Source organism: Schistocerca serialis, chromosome 7 (assembly GCF_023864345.2).
Source record: "Schistocerca serialis cubense isolate TAMUIC-IGC-003099 chromosome 7, iqSchSeri2.2, whole genome shotgun sequence".
Classification (NCBI taxonomy): Eukaryota; Metazoa; Arthropoda; class Insecta; order Orthoptera; family Acrididae; genus Schistocerca; species Schistocerca serialis.
In genome coordinates, this window is record NC_064644.1 from 122,676,741 (window position 1) to 122,700,090 (window position 23,350).

At 45.6% G+C, this 23,350-nt stretch overlaps 1 protein-coding gene across 1 annotated transcript in view; it reads right to left on the reverse strand.

Annotated features, from left to right (window-relative positions):
- The window catches only part of LOC126412921 (uncharacterized), a 224,791-nt gene that overhangs the window by 172,280 nt on the left and 29,161 nt on the right, over nt 1-23,350 (reverse strand). The window contains exon 2 of the mRNA XM_050082810.1: nt 6,334-6,452. Within this exon, the coding sequence (XP_049938767.1) occupies nt 6,334-6,442 (109 nt within the window). The 5' untranslated portion in view covers nt 6,443-6,452. The remainder of the gene's footprint in view (nt 1-6,333; nt 6,453-23,350) is intronic.

Below are 23,350 nucleotides of genomic sequence, written 5' to 3' on the forward strand. Positions count from 1 at the left end.
ATGATGGTGCCAAACTCACGTATCTCCAGAGATGTGTCCGCTGTGCAGATTTGCACCTACATTTTTAGTGCAGGATGATTAACACTGTATGCCGCCCGCGGTGGTCTAGCGGTTCTAGGCGCGCAGTCCGAAACCGCGCGACTGCTACGGTCGCAGGTTCGAATCCTGCCTCGGGCATGGATGTGTGTGATGTCCTTAGGTTAGTTAGGTTTAAGTAGTTCTAAGTTCTAGGGGACTGATGACCACAGTAGTTAAGTCCCATAGTGCTCAGAGCCATTTGAACCATTAACACTGTATATCATGGAGTGGAACGGAAGGGAACTACATCATCGTCTAATGGTAATGTGTTTACAGTAGATAAAATGTCAACATGACATCACATTGCCTAGCCCAGCACTGAAGGTAGGAAGTGGGGTTCTGAGGGACTGTCTGCCTAACAAAATCTTCTTTCTTCTTCTTTTTCCTGGCTATATCACATGTTTTCACAGTCACGCCGAGTGAGGTGGCCAAGTCGTTAGCACACTGGACTCGTATTCGGGAGGACAACAGTTCAAACCTGCATCCGGCTATCCTGATTTAGGTTTTCTGTGATTTCCCTAAATCGCTTCAGGCAAATTCTGGGATGGTTCCTTAGAAAAGGCATAGCCAGTTTCCTTCCACATTCTTCCCTCATCCGATGGCATGATGACCTCGGAATCAACCAACCAACCAACCACACAGTCAGCATATTAAACTCTTACCAATGTCAGTAGCAGAGGATGGCCAGATGCCTTTCCTTTCACCACGCCACCCACCCCCCGGGACAGAATTTGTGCGCCCCACTTGCCTCCAGCTAGCGTTACCCCACGTCAAGGTGTGTCAAGGTTTTTCAGAAATATATGCGAGTTGTGTAACTAAGGTGAGGCATGCATACCAGTCCGGCATTCACCTAGTCAGATGTGGATAACCGCTAAAAACCACATTCAGGCTGGCCAGCTCGCTGGCCCTCGTCGTTAATTCACCGGACAGATTCGATCTGGGATCGCCTGAAATCCCTGATTACCGGCAGCAGCGTGCTAACACACGCGGCTATCCCGGCGGAGCAAGTTGAGTGGGATGTAAGTGATAAGGGAGGTAGACTGCATGATTTCCTCCCTGGCGTAAGGAAGCGGTTGAGAATGAAGCTTATCGATCCCATTTGCGGTATGGTGCATTTCGTAAATGGACATGGTCCTTATCCCATACATTTAAACTGATGTACATGCACATGCAGGGAAGAAGGCTCCCCAGGACAACTGTCTTATTCTGCGGGCAATACGCGAAAAAACAGACATATACTACATTTAGACTACACAGAAACAGGCATACATGAATACACAGCAATAAAAGTCGAAGAGTAATGGGCACAACTAAATGAATTAAAAACAGTAATTCAAAAACAATACATGAAGAGTACGTGTGAACATGTCATGGCAAACATGCCTATATGCAACGTAATAATTATCTCCAGAGAGTCGACAGTAACACCCACAGTGACAGCGAAAACAGTTACACTGAAGAGGAACAGGGGGAGGAGAAATATGAGAGATGTAATAGTAAGTAAGTCATCTAGAATTACGAATCAGAAATAACATGCCAATATGCACTGAAAAATTATACGAATCAGTCAAACAATAGCTAACGATAGAGTAAATGTAGTGTAAAGTGCTGGCATTCCAGCCAAGAAAGCACCCAGTGTTGTGCATAGATGAGTACCTAATGTCAGTGCGTAGGGTTAGCAGTATCACTTCTCTACTACTAACTATAAATTATTTTGTTGAGGCTGGCGGTCAACAGCCCAAAGAAACCTTTCTGAGGTAGACCCTGCCAGTCACAATCGGTGATGACATTAACAAATCTCGCGTCTGCGCTATCATCTTTTTACATTCTTCCTAAAACAACAAAAGTTTATTTATACTTCAACCTCAAATTTTTGCTATTTTAAAAAAGTATTATTCTTTGTCAGATGTTATAGATAAAAACAAAACAAAAAATTACATAACAGATGACAAACAAAAACTGTAATATGTATGACCTGTTTTAAAATATCAAGCAGCAGGTCCTTAAATTTGCAAAAAATAAATATCCTGGCAGGTCACCCATCTTACAAAATGCCGGAGTATACTGACAGCATTGAGGAACTAATACTGATAGCAGAGTATTAATAACCAAGCAAAGTCTATAGAGCATACTGTTGACAAAGGTCGTATAGTGAATATTTCACATGGTTGATAACTTCAAGAATAGTAAAAGTGTCGTCAAATACTTTCAGGAGGACAACATGTATTTGCTTTATGAAAGATATACATACAAACACACCAAACAATGTTTACTTTATCCTGCGTGTCTTGTTACTTTTCCAAGTGAAAAATAATGTCAGAAAAATACAGTATTTCCCACTTCAATAGAGCTGATTTATTCTTTATTGAAACAATATCCATTCAAAAACGTTTTAACTATTTACCTTCTTAGTTACACACAGCATAATTGTCCAGGTATCGTAAAACCTAAATCATTTTTTTGTTTTCCGATATTTTCTCCATTTTGAGGGAGAAAAATCACAGTAAAAATGTCGAGTTGCCACGCAACCATAGCAACGTCTCACGAAAACAAAGCTAACAATAAAATAAAAATTAAGAAGACATAAAACCACAGAATCCACTGTTATAATATGTGTCCGTACTGCGAGGATTACTTCCAACGTTAAAAGACAGCGCTCCCGTCCGCCACTAACGCCAGCACACTGCTGTTTCGGTGCATGCGCAGTCTTCAAGATACACAGGGTTTTATAACTCCACATTTGGCAGAAGCAGATGATCGTTGACACCACCGACCATATCGCGCCATCGTTCTGGCTGTGGCTGCTTACTAACTGGCATTTGAAGTGCAATCTGCTTTCGCGGCTCAGTAATCAGCGTGTACGGCTTCTGTTCGGAGGGTTCGATTCCCAGTACCGCAAGGAAGTTTTCCTTGGTTGAAGGACTGGAAGGGAGTGCACTTAGCCCTGTGAGGCCAACTGAGGAGCTACTTGATTCAAAAGTAGAAGTTCCAACGCCTAGAAAGCTGACAATGATCTCAAGGCTGGTGTACTGACTCCGTGCGCCTCCGTACCGCATCCAAAAGACGCCACTGGCAAAGGACGGTTCCGACTGGCCCAATAGTGCCACAGTGCGGAGCTTTGTTGGCTTGCGTTGCATGTGATGCGTATCGATCGATGATGACTAAGAAAGCCGTCGTGTAAAACAGGCTTTATGGACGATAGGAGATGCGGAGAGGATCAGGACTAGTGCTGGAATAGTCTCAAACAGCAACAAGGGGCCCACAGAAACGAAGGTCTCCATCAGACTTCTGCAAAATAATCAACAGTCTCACATGCCCTCATTGATGATACTCGAAGTGGCCGTTTGAAATTTAACCCATAAGCTTTAGGACGTATAGCTTGCCTGCTCGTAGGTATCTCTAGTAAGGAAAGCACTGCCAGTAGAAGTACATTAAGTTATGGATCGATACCTAAGAAGTTGGGATTACCTTTGCCTTGTCATCATGTTTATCTATGTATTATCTTCTTTGGGAAGTAGTAATGTAATTGAAAATGGGCTTACAACCCGAAACCTAGGTTGTGCAATAACATTAATAATGAATCGTGAAACAAGGCTAAAAATAGTGTTTGCTTAGTGAATTTATTTTTATTTATTTATTTAGCCTATGGCTTACAGAATTCGGTATACAATTAAGTTGAAATAAGATAAGATAAAATGAATAAAGAAAGCTGGAGAACCGGAAAAAGTTGAGAGATTCATTACAGTTGGGTATCGAAAGATACCAACAAGTTAATTGCTGCAGGTGTTGCATCTGCAAAGTCTTTCCAGGTACCCATGAATATCCTTATTGGACAGTCGTGCGAAATGTGCTTCGGTGTTTGTTTTGATTTTCTGCAGTCGCATTGGTCATCATCGGTAATTCCCCTCTTGGTAGCGTTACTTTGGTCAAGGCGCCGACAGTTCTGATACGGTAGAGGGAGCTCCATGTTTTTCTTGGATGATTCGCGCCCGGGAGTTGGATGCTCGGATCTACGTTGCCTAACTTCTTATGACCACGAAAGGAAGTCCTCTGTTTTCTCCATTGATCTCTTAGATTAAAGCTTTCTGGGGTGAGCTGACCAGTTTTCACGCACATTGATTCACTACATTTTAAGCTAGTGCGTGGTAAGTTGTTCAATGTTTCATGAATAAGGAAGTCTCTGGCTTTTTCGAGTTTCACCCATTCATGAGTTACTGCCTGTCAGGGGAGTTATGAAGGGGCAATATTTGTCTTGCATCAGCAGTTTCCTTAATATGCGACTTCTCGATTTTAATTTCTATCCTATTGGTTCTATGTGCTTCCTACGTGTTAGGGACCTCTCGGGAGTCACACCCAAATATTTGGGGTGTCGACACTGTAGTAATTTTTTGGTGTGGAAGGCTGCATTCAATTTTCTGTTTGCCATTCTCCGTGTTAGGTGGTAAGAGCTGATTTCTGTTTTACACTACTGGCCATTAAAATTGCTACACCAAAAAGAAATGCAGATGATAAACTGGTATTCATTCGACAAATATATTATACTAGAACTGATATGTGATTACCTTTTTACTCCATTTGGTTGCATAGATCCTGAGAAATCAGTACCCAGAACAACCACCTCTGGCCGTAATAACGGCCTTGATACGCCTGTGCATTGAGTCAAACAGGGCTTGGATGGCGTGTACAGGTACAGCTGCCCATGCAGCTTCAACACGATACCACAGTTCATCAAGAGTAGTGACTGACGTATTGTGACGAGCCAGATGCTCGGCCACCATTGACGAGACGTTTTCAGTTGGTGAGAGATCTACATCTACATCCATACTCCGCAAGCCACCTGACGGTGTGTGGCGGAGGGTACCCTGAGTACCTCTATCGGTTCTCCCTTCTATTCCAGTCTCGTATTGTTCGTGGAAAGAAGGATTGTCGGTATGCTTCTATGTGGGCTCTAATCTCTCTGATTTTATCCTCATGGTCTCTTCGCGAGATATACGTAAGAGGGAGCAATATACTGCTTGACTCTTCGGTGAAGGTATGTTCTCGAAACTTAAACGAAAGTCCGTACCGAGCTGGAGAATGTGCTGGCCAGGGCAGCAGTCGAAAATTTTCTGTGTCCAGAAAGGCCCGTACAGGAAGTGCAACATGCGCTCGTGCATTATCCCCCTGAAATGCAGGGTTTCGCAGGGATCTATTGAAGGGTAGGGCCACGCGTAACACATCTGAAATGTAACGTCCACTGTTCAAAGTGCCGTCAATGGGAACAAGAGGCTACCGAGACGTGTAACCAATGACATCCCATGCCACTCGCCGGGTGATACGCCAGTATGGCGATGACGAATACACGCTTCCAATGTATGTTCACCGCGATGTCGCCAAACACGGATGCGACCATCATGATGCTGTAAACAGAACCTGGATTCATCCGAAAAAATGACGTTTCGCCATTCGTGCACCCATGTTCGTCGTTAAGTACACCATCGCAGGAGCTCCTGCCTGTGATGCAGCGTCAAGGGTAACCGCAGCCATCGTCTTCGAGCTGATAGTCCACGCTGCTGCAAACGTCGTCGAACTGTTCGTGCAGATGGTTGCTGTCTTGCAAACGTCCCCATCTGTTGACTCGGGGATCGAGACGTGGCTGCACGATCCGTTACAGCCATGTGGATAAGATGCCTTTCATGTCGACTGCTTGTGATACGAGGCCGTTGGGATCCAGCACGGCGTTCCGTATTACCCTCCTGAACCCACCGATTCCATATTCTGCTAACAGTCATTGGATCTCGACCAACGCGAGCAGCAATGTCGCGATACGATAAACCGCAATCGCGATAGGCTACAATCCGACCTTTATCAAAGTCGGAACCGTGATGGTACGCATTTCTCCTCCTTACACGAGGTATCACAACAACGTTTCACCAGGCAACGCCGGTCAGCTGCTGTTTGTGTATGAGAAATCGGTTGGAAACGTTCCTCATGTCAGCACGTTGTAGGTGTCGCCACCGGCGCCAACCTTGTGTGAATGCTCTGAAAAGCTAATGATCTGCATATCGCAGCATCTTCTTCCTGTCGGTTAAGTTTCGCGTCTGTAGCACGTCATTTTCGTGGTGTAGCAATTTTAATGGCCAGTAGTGTAGTTTCTTTATCTCGTCACGTGCCCGCACCAGCGTCACGTGGCATTCAGTCTTGCATTGGGCAGTGGTCGTAGTGTTTTGGCTGACAGCTGTATAAAACTATTGTATTACAAGATACGATACACACCTCTCCTTCTACGCAGCCGCGGTGGTTCGCTGTTGTTCTCGTTTTGCGGAGCGGAGCCATCAATTGCAGCAGATCGCTTAGACCCCAGGGACAGAGAGGGCGGCGACATGGCTGCCAACCTGTCAACGAAAGAGGATTTGTTTATATGTCGGCTGTCACTTGTCCTTTCTGGCATGCACAACGATAAAGACTGTAACCTACTGATTCCGGTACCTGTGAGTGCCAACGGACAAATGTTGCTACTATGGCAAGGGAGAGTTCCTGTTCAGTACTACATCTGTGGCGTGTACTCTCTTCAATCAATCACCCATCCGTCATGCTCCATGGCTCCCATTAAAAAAAGGGAGCTCGCAGGGATGTAGGACGAGTCGCGGTATTCAGTAATAAAAGGCAAGTAAATAATACAAACTTCATCTGTATACGGAATTGACAATAAACTACCACGATACTCGTTAACGTTTTTCATGCTTGCCCCTGTTAAATTTAATCGAGTATATTAGAGAGAAGACAGGTATTTCGGAAAAAAAGGTACTACCTCCTACGCTATAGCTGCTGTTTATCTGTTATCCTAGCTTAATATCTACTCGATTACAATGGGCTTTCGTCCAAAGGAAATGTTCACCAGCTCTATAATACTGAGTTCTGTTTTATAGTACATTACCGAACGTGATAATGATTCGCAATTGCTAATTATGTATGGAAATTGGATTTACGTCCTAATCTCCTTCCGCCCCTTTTCTCTGTCCATGTGCTGCTCTCCTCTCTTTGTCCATCTCCTCCTCCTCACCCCCTCTCTCTATTCATCACCTCCCTCCCCTTCCCTCGGCGTCTCTTCCTTCCCCCTCTCTCTGCCCACCTCTTCTCCCTCCCCTACTATGTCCATGTCCTTCCCCTTTCTCTGTCGTTCTGCTCTCCCCCCTGGATGTGGTTTTTAGGCGGTTTTCCACATCCTCCTAGGTGAATACCGGGCTGGTCCCCACGTCCCGCCTCCATTACACGACTCGCAGACATTTGAAACACATTCACACTATTTCAAGATTTACACTTGTCGCCCCCCCCCACCTCTCTGACCTTGAGCCTTCTTTACTGTTGATGCAAATTCAGATCCCGTGGTTTTATTATAATCACAAGCCGATAATCCATAAATGTAACTTTTCTTGCCTTTTGTGATAACCACCTTTCTTTCGCTACCGCCTTTATCCCGCATTGTGCGCAGGGTCGGCAGGGTTAAGTACGGATTTGGCATGGTGAATTGTAAGGGGTGCCTGGATGCCCTTCCTGCCGCCACCCCATACCCCCCGGGATGACAATAGTGTACCCCAGCTGCCTGCGACAAGTGTAAATCTTGAAATAGTGTGAATGTGTTTCAAATGTCTGCGAGTCGTGTAATGGAGGCGGGACGTGGGGACCAGCCCGGTATTCACCTAGGAGGATGTGGAAAACCGCCTAAAAACCACATCCAGGCTGGCCAACACGCCGGCCGTCGTCGTTAATCTGCCAGGCGGATTCGATCGGGGGCCGGCCCACCTACCCGAGTCCAGGAAGCAGCGCGTTACCGCTCTCGGCTATCCTGGCGGGTTTTTTTGTCTGATGACCAGCTGCGAGGAAGAAAAGAAAACAGTACAGTTTTGTGTGTTCAATTTTCGCTTAAAAAGATATAAAATGAGAAATAATATATGTGGGAGGAACAATTTGTCTAATGGTTTAGATGCTGTGCTACCGTATTTAAACCAGAGTGCAGGAAAGGAAACGAGACCGCACATTTTCATAGCAGAGCACATCACACCATTTTCTTCATTTTCTTTCTCACAGTTGGTTTTAAAAGGAAACCTGTACATTATTGTTTGAAAAATATACGGCCTATGTTTGTCTGAATGTTTATTAGAGAATCATGTAAAACTATGAAGTAAATCGGTCAAATACTTTTCGGGAAGTTTGATAACAAATTTCCCATTTGTATATTACAAACATATTTATGAGCTGCATCTATTTAAATACTATATATTGTATGCCATTCCAAACGTTTACCTGCTAGGTACTTCGACATCAGCGTGGCGGCTGCTCTATCGCCTGGGAGTAGGCAAAACATTCGACACGCCATTGGCGTGATTTGCCTACCTTCAGGCGCTAGAGCAAGCGCCAAACTGTAATGGTGTCGAAGTTCCTGATAGGCACATTTTTAACGTGCTCAACAAAGTTCCTGGGGTGGCACCGACAGTGATGCCAAACTTGGGGGTCTCGGAGCTCTCCTTTGCCGTTCCACACACACACACACACACACACGTGTTAATGTTGCACTCCCGTGTGATCACGTCGCAGGAGGGTGGAAAACAATTAAATGAAATGTTGTGTGGCTAGGGCCTCCCGTCGGGTAAGGGTTGGAAAACGTAAGCACATTTTAATGTTTCGGATCACCTTGAAATTATGTCGAACCGTTTTGAATGGCCCATTATGGTTTCAACCTGTACACGAGAGCAAAAACTGCGATCGCACTACATTCCAAAGGGGTGCCATCACGTTCATGGGGATGCAGCCTCACAATGTCCTTAGAGAAGGTCTGAAACGTCCGAGGCTGTCAGCTGTGTCAAAGGTTGTCGAAGAACTTCCTCATCGTACTGCGAGCTGTCGTTTTCTACCGCGAAATATGTGGGAATCAACGTGCTAAAGGAAATGGTGGTTTCATTGACGCCCTTTATGCCATTCCTGAGGGCTTTTCATGTCGATTCTGTGCGGTGGTGAGTCTGAAATGTTTTCGTAGGCGAGCCATAAAAAACCTGCATTGTTTCAACGCTGCGTGTCGCGGTTCTGACCTCCATCGCAAAGACGTCAAAAGAAGGGGTGAAATGTGGGTAACAGCGACAGTGACGACCTTGTCATCGTTTGACACGTCCTTGGTGGCATCGGTCAGAGTTGTAGTGAAATTGGATGCCAACGTGGCACCATTAACCCGCCTTACAGCTAACATGAACTGTATGAATATATGACATGTCCGAAAGAACAGATACCATTTTCATATAGATAAAGCTTACCGGCCAATGATCTTCTTCAGTGCGGACACACTCACATTGCCCAAACTCTTACGGCAATTGGTAGACTGGCTGCTGCAAGTAATGAGTATGGTGGGCAGGGGCACTACAAATGTAGTGTATGGACAGTAAGTTGGAAGTGTGGGTCTCACGGGGAGCGTGCCAGAGATAAGTCCCTGCAGTCGCACTATCCTCTGTGTCCTCAATGGCTCACTCGGATAGAGCCGGCACGGTAGTTCAGCGTGTTCGTTCAGAGGCTTAGCTGCCCTCTGTAATAAAAAAGTGAGGGAACGGATCAACGATGAATTTGAATGTATGTCATGTGATATCCGCCGCGAACAAACGCAACGAGCCATAACGAATAAAATGAGATTTAAAGAAAAAAGGTCGGATAGAGCATCTGCTACGTAAGCAGGAGATCCCAGGTTCGAGTCCCGGTCGGGGCACACATTTTCAACAGTCCGCGTTGATATTTATCAATGTCTGTAAGCAACTAATGGTATGGATTTCATTGTAATTTCAACATGAACTATGGTCTTTTTTCACATTTGTCAACAATTTGGGTTTGAAGCGTCGCCGAGAGCGAGGCTGACGTCGCAGAGTGCCACGCATTTGCACCATTACAGAGAAAAGTCATAAGCAGTTTTGACCCAAATTTCGAATTTATGCGTCCCAATGGGAGACAATTACGGTATTTCGAAAACGTGATCCTTTACTTGCGTTGCATTGTGTAGTATTTTGTATTCGCGGTCCTTACGCGAGGTGTATGTTGATGGCAGTAGCATCGTACTACAGTCTGTCGCAAATTCCGGTTCTCTAAATCTTCTTAATATTGCTTCACGAAAGTAAATCGTCTTCCCTCCAGCGATTCCCATTTGACTTCACATAGTACTTTCGCAATGCTCGCGTGATGACGAATTTCCCGGTAACAGTGTAGCAGCACGCCTGTGAATTGCTTCCACAACTTTCTTTATTCCGACCTAGCGGAGATAAAGACTCGAGCAGTACTCGAGAATGGGTCACACAAGTTAGTGTATGCGGTCTGCTTTATAGGTGAGGTGTACTTTAATAAGACTCTTGCAATAAAACGAAGTTGGTAATCCAGATTCCCTACAACCAATATTACGTGTTCGTTTCATTTCAGGTCTCTTTACAACGTTACCTCTAGATATTTAATCGACCTGATAATGTCGGGCAGCACACCACTAATACTTACTCGAACATTATAGGATTAGTTTTCCTACTCATCTTCATTAATTTATATCTTTCCAGATTTAGGGCACCACGCCAAATAGAAATTCGTTACAAGTCACCTGTATCCTCCTACAACATCTTAAAGACGATGCTCTTATATTTGCTACAGTATCTTCGGCAAATAGTCACAGATTGCTGCATACCATATCTGTCGGATCATTTATGTACACCGTCTAACAAAAAGACCGTGAAGCACCCAAAAGCAAAGGCGGATGTCGATGTAACTTCATGTAAATATACACCAATGGCCATCAGAGTGCATTGGTGTTGTTCATGTTTACTGTTGTCACCAGGCCTAGTAGGGTGTATAAAGGGCGTGAACAAAGTCAGATTAGGGACACCATGCACTCCGCCTTGCCTTCCGCATCCGCCTTCCGTCCCCCATCCTCTACCACCTCATCCCCTTCCCCCACATTCTACTTTTCCTTGAATATATCCGCACACTATACATTGTCCGCCGCCTTGATCCCCTTCACCCCATAGTGTCTCCCTTTCTCTCTGTCCCCAACCCATTGCCACGCCTTTACCGTTGTTTCCCACCCTCTTTCCATCTCCACACCCTCCGCCTCCTTTCCCAATGCAACTTCCACCATCTACCCCTCCCGGATGATGAGCTTCACCCTGACATCTACCCTTCCTACCAACTCTAACGCCATCTTCCTCCTGCCACCTCCTCAGGGCTCCCTCTCCTCCCCCTCCCTTCTCCTGAGCAGCTTTCCCCTCCTACTCCCCCTCCCTCTCTTGTGCTCCCCTTCAGTGTCTCTGCACTCCCTCCTGCCTTGTCTTCCCTCTTTATCTCCTGCCCCACTTGTCTCCTGCCTCTTGGTGTACCTGCTGACGCCCCTATTCTTCTCATACCGCCGCCTCCCCTGCTTCCCCTTGCTCTCCCCTCCTTTTCCATCCTCTAGGGCCTCTCCCTCGGCAGGTCCCACCTGGAAGTTTTATTCTTCATCGTGTGTGCTCCAAGTGGGTTTAAAGTGTGTTGTTCTCGAATGTTTTTAATACTGTGGCCAACTTTTAACCTGTGCACGTGACTTCAGTGTCTTTTTTGTGTTCTACAAATCGCCAACTGCGTTTTTTAACTTTATCTCGACTTTTTTAATTGTCCCCCCATGAACGTCTCCATGTCAGTGTATTTTTACCTCCATTATCTCCCCTTACTCTGTTTTATGTCCCCCTTTCTTATCGCCTTATACGTAACATTTTATTCTTGTATCAGTTGTCACGTCACTCGGCTGAAGAGCAGCGGATTGTACTGCTGACAGGCCTCCCCTGCCCATATGGGGGACTTCAAACGTGGTCAGGTGATTGGTTGTCACTTGTGTCATACGTCTGTACGCGAGATTTGCGCACTCCTAAACATCCCTAGGTCTACTGTTTCTGATATGATAGTGAAGCGGAAACGTGATGGGACATGTACAGCACAAAAGCGTACAGGCCCACCTCGTCTCTTGGCTGACAGAGACTGCAGCAGTTGAAGAGGGTCGTAATGTGTAATAGGCAGACATCTATCCAGACCATCACACAGAATTTGAGACTGCATCAGAATGCACTGCAAGTACTATGACAGGCGGGAGGTGAAAAAAATTGGATTTCGTGGTCGAGCAGCTGCTCATAAGCCACACATCACGCAGGTAAATAGCAAACGACACCTCGCTTGGAGTAAGAAGTGTAAACATTGGCTGCCAAGAAGAATGATCGTAAACTGTTGGTAAAGTACACACATCAAAAATACTTTTGCGTCATCTCAGTTTCGAGAGTTACGGAACATGCACAAGTGTACATTTCCAACGTTTTTATTGCTCATGAAAACCCCACACTGCATGTTGTACCACCATACAGCGAGACCAGATTGGGGTACACACCAGTATCTCTAATAACCCCTACTACGTCCTTTTGCATTGATGCATGCCTGTATTCATCGTGGCATACCATACACAAGTTCATCAAGGCAATGTTGGTCCAGATTGTCCCACTCCTCAACGGCGATTCGGCATAGATCCCTCAGAGTGGTTGGTGGATCACGTCATCCATAAACAGCCCTTGTCAGTCTATCCCAGACATGTTCGATAGGTTTCTTGTCTGGAGAACATGCTGGCCACTCTAGTCGAGCAATGTCGTTCTCCTGAAGGAAGTCATTCATAAGATGTGCACGATGGGGGCGCGCATTGTCGTCCATGAAGACGAATGCCTCGCCAATATCCTGCCAATATGGTTGAACTATCAGTCAGAGGATGGCATTCACGTTTCGTACAGCCATTACGGCGCCTTACATGACTACCAGTGGCATACATCGGCCCCACATAATGCCACCCCAAAACAGCAAGGAACCCCCACCTTTCTTCACTCGCTGGACAAATTGTGTCTAAGGCATTCAGCCTGACCGGGTTGCCTCCAAATACGTCTCTAAGGATTGTCTGGTTGAAGGTATATGCGACAAACGCGGTGAAGAGAACGTGATGCCAATCCTAAGTGGTCCGTTCAGCATGTTGTTGGGCCCATCTGTATTGAGCTACAAGGTGTCATAGTTGCAAAGATTGACCTCGCATATCCTGCAGCCTATTGCGCACAATTTGAGTCGTAACACAACGTCCTGTGGCTGCACGAAAAGCATTATTCAACATAGTGGCGTTGCTGTCAGGTTTCCTCCGAGCCATAATCCATAGGTAGCAGTCATCCACTGTAGTAGTAGCCCTTGGGCGGCCTGAGCGAGGCATCTCATCAACAGTTCCTGTCACTCTGTATCTGCTCCATGTCTGAACAACATTGCTTTGGTTCACTCCGAGACGCCTGGACACTTCCCTTGTTGAGAGCCCTTCCTGGCACAAAGTAACAATGTGCGGTATTGACTGTCTAGGCATGGTTGAACTACAGACAACACGTGCCGTGCACCTCCTTCCTGGTGGAATGACTGGAACTGATAAGCTGTCGGACCCCCTCCGTCTAATAGGCGCTGCTCATGCAGGATTGTTTACATCTTTCAGCGGGTTTAGTTACAACTCTGAACAGTCAAAGGCACTGTTTCTGTGATATAATATCCACAGTCAAAGTCTATCTTCAGGAGTACTGTGAACCGGGTTGATGCAAAACTTTTTTTTTATGTGTGTATTAACTGTCTATGTCAGGGCTTAACAACATACGTGCTCGCTGCTCGCGGAGCAAGCTGTGAGCAGAAAGGCGCGAGCACGGAGCAGCGCGAGCACGCTACCCCCACTACCGGACCAGAGCGGAGAGTGGGGAAAGTCACGTGGGGCACACAACAGCTGCCGCCAGTCAATGTAAATCCGCGGCCACCTGCAGGGATATCACTCACGAATTATTACTGCGACAAATGAAACAAATAAAGGAGAATGTACATGTGCCACATAATTTTATTAGCTTAGTGTATGCCTCTACATTCGCATTAATTTGTGAACTGTTACACAATAAAAGGTGTCACTGAAGTGTGGGATTCTCAGTTATCTTGTACTTTTTGCCCTTTACAATTGCGTCTGTGTTCGGAGTAATTGTTCTTGTGCATTTCAGGCACAGCGTGCAGTTTAAATTTCGATCAGACAATGTGTTTCTCAGGCGCGTCTTGTTACATTTCATTGCAGAGAACAGTTGTTCACAAACATACGTGGAACCGAACATTGATATTATTGTAGGCGCCAGTTTGTGCAAACGAGGAAATATATCCTGAGGCAAGTGTCTGTAGAATTCCAAAATGTTTTTCTTGTTCTGAAAGTTGTCTCTGTATTCTCTGTCACACTGCAGGTCAATAATTTCTTGCTGCAGCTCAGGACGAATCTCTTAAATATTCGCTGAATATGGAGAGAACAGATCAAAATCACTGTCTAGTGCTGTCAGATCTTGAAAGCGCTGATCAACTAAACTATGTGAATAACGTTCACAGTCTTTGTGAACATCTTGCATGGACGATAATTTAGGAAAATAAGCTAGTTTTCCTGTTTCCAGCTGACTCACCCAAAGTGTCAATTTCATTTTAAAAGCTCGTATTCGATCTATGAAATGAGTAATTAGCAGATCTTTACCTTGTAGTAAAATGTTCAAAGCATTCAGATGGCTAGTTAAATCTGCGACGAACGCGAGATCACACTCAAACGTGCGCGCGCATTTCCCCTCCCTCCCCTCCCACCCTACTCCGCGATCTTGCACCTGCTCGCGAGCACGTGCCTGAGCAGACGCGAGTACTCGCGCTCAAAATCGGCCAGTTGTTAAGCCCTGGTCTATGTGTAACATTTATGTCCTGACAACATCACACTAAAAACCTTATAATAGGGCGTACACAAATGCCTCTGATGTTGTCTGGACATAAATACAAGGTGCGACAATAAAGTAATGAGACTGATTTTCTTTGCAAGATGTGGCAACCCTGCAGGCTTGCATAGGCACAATATCTTTGACCTTGGTCTATAAGCTGCTTCTATTCCAAGCGGCACATTGACGCAACTGATCAGTCGTGGGTTGTGCTGTAATAAGTTAACACGTATTTGTGTCTCTCGTCACGGAAATGGAACCGCTTAATATTGCACAACGTGAAGCCATTTCTTTTAGCGTTAAATTGGGTGAAAACACGACGTCAACTTACGGTAAGCTTCAGAAGGCTTTTGGAGAGGAGGTTATGTCAAGTGCTCAAGTTTTTCGTTGGCATAAACTGTTTAGTAAAGGCAGAACGAAAAAGGTCGCATGTCGAAGTCCAAAGTGAAATGCATGCTTGTGTTCTTCTTTGATTCCAAGGGTATTGTTTATAAAGGGTGGGTGCCTTCTGGACAAACAGTAAACCAATATTACTATAGAAAGACTTTGTAAAAGAGTTCTTCGTGTCTGTGCCAACATTGCTGATAATTGGATTCTGCATCACGACAGTGTGCCATCCCATACTGACCTGTCAGTACAGCAATTTTTAACCTCAAAACAAATTTCAATACTACCACAGACACGTTATTCACCAGATATCGCTCCGTGCGACTTTTTTCTATTTCCAAGAGTCAAAACGGCGGTCAAGGGCCACCATTTTCAAACAAGGCAAGATGTCCAAAAAACAGTGACAAGTATCTTGGAGGATATTACAGAAGATGAGTTCCAGAAATGTTACCATCAATGGCAGAAGCGCTGGAAAAAGTGTGTGCAATCAGAAGGGAACTACTATGAAGGAGACAACATTAAACTTGACTAAAACGGTAAGTAACATTTTTTTTCACATCAGTCTCATTAGTTTATTGTGCAACTCGTATTAAACATAGACAGTTAATAATACACTGTAAAGTCGCATTAATACGACCACCTGTCACAAGCCTGAATAGCCACCTTTTGCAGTGCGGACTGCTACGAGATGTGCAGTAAGAGAGTCAGTGAGGCTCTGGAAGGTTCCGACAGGGATGTGGAGCCACGCCGACTCCAGTGCCGCGACCAGCTGAGCTAGGTTTCTCAGCTGAGTATCCATGGTGCGAACACCCCGATCGGATGGCCCCACATATTCTCGATCGGGTTTAAATCTGGGGAGTTTGCTGGCCAGGGGAATACAGTAAACTCATCCTGGTGCTCTTCAAGTCACGCACGTACACTGCGAGCTGTGTGACACGTTGCATTGTCCTGCTGGTAGATGCCATCGCGCCGAGGAAAAACAAACTGCATGTAATGGTGAACATCAACCCCTAGGATAAATGCGTACACTACTGGCCATTAAAATTGCTACACCAAGAAGAAATGCAGATTATAAACTGGTATTCATTGGACAAATATATTATACTAGAACTGACATGTGGTTACATTTTCACGCAATTTGGGTGCATAGATCCTGAGAAATCAGTACCCAGAACAACCACCCTTGCCCGTGATAACGGCCTTGATACGTCTGGGCGTTGAGTCAGACAGAGCTTGGATGCCATGTACAGGTACAGCTGCCCATGCAGCTTCAACACGATACCACAGTTCATCAAGAGTAGTGACTGGCGTATTGTGACGAGCCAGTTGCTCGGCCGCCATTGACCAGACGTTTTCAGTTGGTGAGAGATCTGGAGAATGTGCTGGCCTGGGCAGCAGTTGAACATTTTCTGTATCCAGAAAGGCCCATACAGGACCTGCAACATGTGGTCATGCACTATCCTGCTGAAATGTAGGGTTTCGATCAGATCGAATGAAGGGTGGAGTCACGGGTCGCAACACATCTGAAATGTAATATCCACGGTTCAAAGTGCCGTCAATGCCAACAACAGCTGACCAAGACGTGTAACCAATGGCACCCCATACCATCACGCCGGGTGATGCGCCAGTATGGCGATGACAAATACACACTTCCAAAGTGCGTTCACCGCGATGTCGCCAAACATGGATGCGACCGTCATAATGGTGTAAACAGAACCTGGATTCATCCGAAAAAATGACGTTTTGCCATTCGTGCACCCAGGTTCGTCGTTGAGTACACCATCGCAGGCGCTCCTGTCTGTGATGCAGCGTCAAGGGTAACGGCAGCCATGGTCTCCGAGCTGATAGTCCATGCCGATGCAAACGTCGTCGAACTGTTCGTGCAGGTGGTTGTTGTCTTGCAAACGTCCGCATCTGTTGACTCGGGGATCGAGACGTGGCTGCACCATCCATTACAGCCATACGGATAAGATGCCTGTCATCTCGACTGCTAGTGATACGAGGCCATAGGGATCCAGGACGGCGTTCCGTATTACCCTCCTGAACCCACCGATTCCATATTCTGCTAACAGTCATTGGATCTCGACCAACGCGAGCAGCAATGTCGCGATACGATAAACCGCAATCGCGATAGGCTACAATCCGACCTTTATCAAAGTCGGAAACGCATTTCTCCTCCTTACACGAGGCATCACAACAACGTTTCACCAGGCAACTCCGGTCAACTGCTGTTTGTGTATGAGAAATCGGTTGGAAACTTTCCTCATGTCAGCACGTTGTAGGTGTCGCCACCGGCACCAACCTTGTGTGAATGCTCTGAAAAGCTAATCATTTGCATATCACAGCATCTTCTTCCTGTCGGTTAAATTTCGCGTCTTTAGCACGTCATCTTCGTGGTGTAGCAATTTTAATGGCCAGTAGTATACTTGTGTTGATCCACTGTGCCTTCCAGAACGACGAGATCACCAAGGGAGCGCCACTAAGATATTCCATGGACCATAACTCTGCCTCTTACGGCCTGAACCCTTCCGACGATTGTTGCACGATGTTTGTTTTCAGACGTTTCAAGCAATACTCGCCAACGGTTATTGTCCGATGGAGCATAAAACGTGATTCATCTGAAAAGGCTAACTGTCATCACTTAAGGACGTCCAGTTGCGGTATTGGCGCGCAAACTCCAGCCTTCGTCGCCGATAAACAGCAACCAGCATGGGTGCATGAAGCAGACGCATGCTGTGGAAACCTATGTGCAGTAACGTTCGCTGGACGGTCCTTGAGGAGACTTTTTGGTAGCCCCTCGGTTCATCTCGGCGGTCAGACGCTCAACAGTTGCACGTCTGTTCGCCCCCACACTTATCTACAGCCGTTGTTCACTCCTGTCATCTATGGCCTGTGGTCGCGGTGCCAGTTTTGGATAGCGCCATTTTGTCATGCACGGTATACTTTAACCACGGCGGCACGTGAACAGTTCACAAATTTGGCCGTTTCGGAAATGCTTTCACCCTTGGTCCGAAAGCCAATGATCGTGTCATTTTGGACTGGAGATATATCGCCCCGTTTCCGGATTACGACAACGACTGCACTGTTTTCCGTGTCCCCCCCGACAAGCTTTATATACCTTCCACTGCTAGTGCTGCCGCCTGCCGTCTATAAGTGGTTGTTGCACGTTGGCGCCGAACATAGACGGTGATCTCATTAATGTGACTGGGCCGTATAGTAATATAACAGTCTATAAGCTGCAATTGGTTCAAATGGCTCTAAGCACTATGGGACTTAACATCTGAGGTCATCAGTCCCCTAGACTTAGAACTACTTAAACCTAACTAACCTAAGGACATCACACACATCCATGCCCGAGACAGGATTCGAACCTGCGACCGTAGCAGCAGCGCGGTTCCGGACTAAAGTGCCTAGAACCGCCCGGTCACAGGGCCGGCTGCAGTTGGTATTGTAACTATGAGGAGGCATAGATGGGTTGCTTGTGAGATCCGAATATGGTCTGATGTTGGACCACAGTCGACTGTCTTCAAAAAATATAAAAAGATAGTAGCACAAGTGTGTATTTCATAACACAATTTTTTAACTTTCTAGAGAGTATTTTCCCACGACGTAATATTAGTTCCTTGTCGTGTTTAAGAGATTTGAAAGCTGTTGTTCGTAAGGCACTGAATCTTGTTGGAACCGTCATGATAAGCAGAAAAAATCGGAGACCTAAGCCGCACGGAACAGGTTTCTACTATATGCTCAGTGTCTAACAAGATCGACAGTTGTGTTGAAAGTCAATCTTCTCTCGGAAGATAGCAGTTCGTAAAGACGAAAGGAACTGCACACGCTGATCAAACTTGGAGATACGACACCATGCGCCAGGTTTGCTATACTCGTTCTTAGATATCACGCGTCAAGGAATAATAGCGTTTCGATTTTCTCCTAAAAGCGTTTTAATCTCTACGTTCACAATGTGTATCGATATGGGCGTGTCGGAGATAGAGACGGTAAGATCTAGATAAGTGCTCTGACACGAGCAATGTCACATTCTTTATCGCTCGGAGAGTGTCTAAATGCGTCAAATGTTGCGTTGTTTGGACGTCTGTGCCGCAACTGTTTCCTGTCAAGCATGCAATGAAAAAGGAAAGAGTAGGGTTTTGAGGACCCGCCTGTGCCTAGTTCATCAGACGCAGAGCACAGTACATCATTGGCGAAGGAAATCGGCTGTGTCCTTTTCAAAATAACTATCGCAGCATTTGCCTTGCCTTAAGCGACTCAGGGGAACCACAGAAAACCTAAATACGGACTTCACGAATGTGAGTGCAGTGTTTTAACTATGTGTGTGTGTGTGTGTGTGTGTGTGTGTGTGTGTGTGTGGTCACGCGCACGCTTGTGTGTGTGTGTGTGTGTGTGTGTGTGTGTGTGGGTGGGTGGGCACACTCGTATTTTTCTATAGTCTTTTTTCCACGAAGCTACATCTATTGTCAGATTGTTAGAAAAACGACAAATAATAGCAGCGTCATAGCTGGGTGAAAATAAAACAGAGGAAAAACCACACGGATAAAGACTATGGCACTTTGAAGCATCGAGGTTGCAAAATAGCACTGGTAGAGTTAAAACTGATTTCTACAACGGGAGTACTGAACTTTCACATGTTTGAGTAATCTAAGTTGATCGATCACTGTAGCCGATATTTGACTATACACCAATGATTAGGACTGAACGTGATGGTGCAGTGTTATAAGCCACCTACTTATCAAAGTACGAGTTTGCTGAATTTCAGCGGATTGTTATGGCTACTAGAAAACACAACACTTCATGTTTTTCTTAATGGAGAAAAATATTATACGTAAAAGTACTTTCTGGCGTAACCAAAGAGAATGTTATGGGATCTTCACTGTTCACAGTATTTAGGGTGAATCAGAACTCTACCGAGAAACTGCCAGAGGACCAAACGAAGGAAAAAATGTCCAGGAAACGTGAACTCTAAAATGCATAACTTTAGAGCTATTAAGACTTGTTCACTTTCCCTGCTGTGAGTCACATATTTTCTACTGATAGCTCTTTGCTTTCTGTATTTTGACAGGTGGTAGTATGGACGAAAACAAGAAAACAGTGAACATCGGCTATAAAGTGCATACCTTAAAAACAATGAACGCTTGTTCATCTTCACTGCTATGAAAACCGTCTGTTCTACGGAACAGGTGCTCGTACCTCTTAAGCTATGAATGTTAGAGCCCATATTTACTTGACTTTTTTCTTTGTTTTGTTCCATACTAACACTCAAAGTTTGTCGATGGAATTCCTTTTCACCATGTGTGTAAATGACCCAGTGGATAGTGTCGGATACGAGCGAGGTGGCGCAGTAGTTAGCACACTGGACTCGAATTCGGGAGGACGACGATTCAAACCCTCATCCGGCCATCCTGATTTAGGTTTTCCGTGATTTCCTTCAATCAATTCAGGCAAATCAAATGCACGGCCGACTTCCTTCCTCATCCTTCCCTAATCCGATGGGACCAATGACCTCGCTGTTTGGTTCCTCCCCCAAATCAAGCGAGCAAGAAAAACTGGAAATTTGTGGTAAGATCTTATAGGACCAAACTGCTGCAGTCATCGGTCCCTAAGCTTACACACTACTTAATCTAACTTAAACTAACTTACCCTAAGTACAACACACACGCCCATGCCCGAGGGGGGACTCGAACCTCCGACGCCTAAGACCGCGAGGCTACCCCGCGCGGTAAGCAAGATAGTGTCGGAACCGTCATAAGGTAGTTCGAGAAGGTTGCTGTTATACACTGTCTGATCAAAAGTATCCGGACACTCCCGTGTAATGTGTAATTGACCACTAGACATCACGCCACAAGAGGCGGACGCGCTAACGTAAAAGGAGACGGACGTATTGTGCTATCAGTAGAGAAGCAGTAAGAGCAGAATGGGTGGGACAGGAGAACTCAGTGGCTTAGAACGTGGACTAGTCGACTGCCTGGGAAGTGGCTGTGAAGTGGAAACCCGAAGGAACAACCACATCTAAACCAAGAACTCATCTCCTAACAGACAGGAACCGTCGGGCATTGCAGAGGGTGGTTCTGAAACATCCCACGAAAGGATTCGAAAGAATCGCTCGTGAATTGCAAAGGCTCCCAGCAGTCCAGTTAGCACAGATGACTGTGCGTATGGAGCTAAAAATAATGGGTTACAGTGGTAGAGCATTACCTGCCAACACGTGTAGTACCAATAGTGAAGTCGGAGGAGGCGGTTTTATTGTGGTGCCGTGTTTTTTGTCGTTAGAGGCTGATTGCCTTATTGCATTTAAGAAAGCGCTAAATATAGAAGGATATGGACACATTTTACAGCATTGTGTATTGCGTACAATAGAGGAACAGTTCGGTGACGATGACTGTTTGTTGGGTTGGGTTGGGTTGTTTGGGGAAGGAGACCAGACAGCGACGTCATTGGTGTCATCGGATTGGGGAAGGATGGGGAAGGAAGTCGGCTGTACCCATTCAAAGGAACCATCTCGGCATTTGCCTGGAGCGATTTAGGGAAATCACGGAAAACCTAAATCAGGATGGCCAGACGCCGGATTGAACCGTCGTCCTCCCGAATGCGAGTCCAGTGTCTAACCACTGCGCCACCTCGCTCGGTGATGAATGTATCAGCCTGACAGTGCGCCCTGCCATAAAGCAACATCTGTAAGGCAAAGGTTTGTGGACAATGATATTCCTCACAGGCCTGCCCAGAGTCCCGACCTGAAACCAATGGAACACATTTGGGATGACTCAGAACGACGACTTCGCTGCTCCAGAGTCAGAGTCCAATTATCTTCTCCAGTTTCGACTGTTGGGGATCAATAGGCTGCCATTCCCCATAGACAACCAGACAGTTCACTGAAAGTCTCCCCCAAGAGAGTTCAAGATGTCACAACGGCGAAGGGTCAACACACCCCAAACTAATATCCACTAATAGATGTCTGGATACTTTTGATCAGACAGAGTATATGCAGCGCTAGGAAAGTGCAGCTTAATACAGGAAGACCTACAGAGGATTGGCGGTTGGTGCAGTGGTTGGTACGTGTCCCTCAATACATATAAAAAAATGTAAAATAGTGCGCATAAACAGGCTGAAACAATCTTTAGCGTTTGATCACACGATTGCCGGACAACCACTGAAAGCAGTCACATCCATAAAATAACTACGCGTATGCACACGGATCGATTTAAAGTGAAACGTCCACATAAAAGTAGTTGCAGGAAAGGCTGATGGCAGGCAGAGATTTATCGGGAGAAATCTTCAGGAAGCGCAATATATTCTTGAAGGAGGTACCTCACTACGCCTTCGTTCGACCAATTCTTAGGTATTTCTCATCACTCTGGACTCTTACCAGATAAGACTGATAGAGGAAATAGGGGAGATCTAAAGTGACGCACGTTTCAATACCAGTTCGCTTCAGTGAGCACGAAAGCGTCAGAGATATACTCATGCAACTCCGGATCATGACGATAAGAAAAAGTCGTTGTGCAACATGGTGGTTTACTGTTAAAATTCTCAGAGTTTGCATTCCTAGAAGACTCAGTATATATATATTGCTTCCCCCTAGATACATCTCTCGAAACTAGCATGTAGGTAAAAGTATGAGATATTCAAGCCTCGTAACATTCGTTCTCGCTGCGCGTCATCCGCGAAGTGAACAGGAAAGGGGAGGAGAAGAGTGGAGAGCCAGTGGTTCACCAAGTATCCTCCGCCACACACCATGAAATGGCTTATCAAGCATAGATGAAGATGTAGGAGTACAAGCACTTGGCCTGCAAGATGGCTGTTACTCCCGCCTAATACCGTTTCAGATTATAAATCCAGGAGTCTGTGGTGTGACCCTAGGTTAGTCCTGCGATATTATTTCTCACTTATCTTTTTTTTTCACAACGGTCAATACTTTCTTAAACTGGAAAATGTCAAGTTGCACACTGGTTTGGAGTTCACGTTAAGCTGTAACAGTCACTACAAGTGACTCTACAACATAATTCAAAGGTCGGTGGAAGGGAATTGAACCACGCCTTGTAAAGCGTTACTGCGTTAAAAATAATTCTTTGCACTTTATTAAT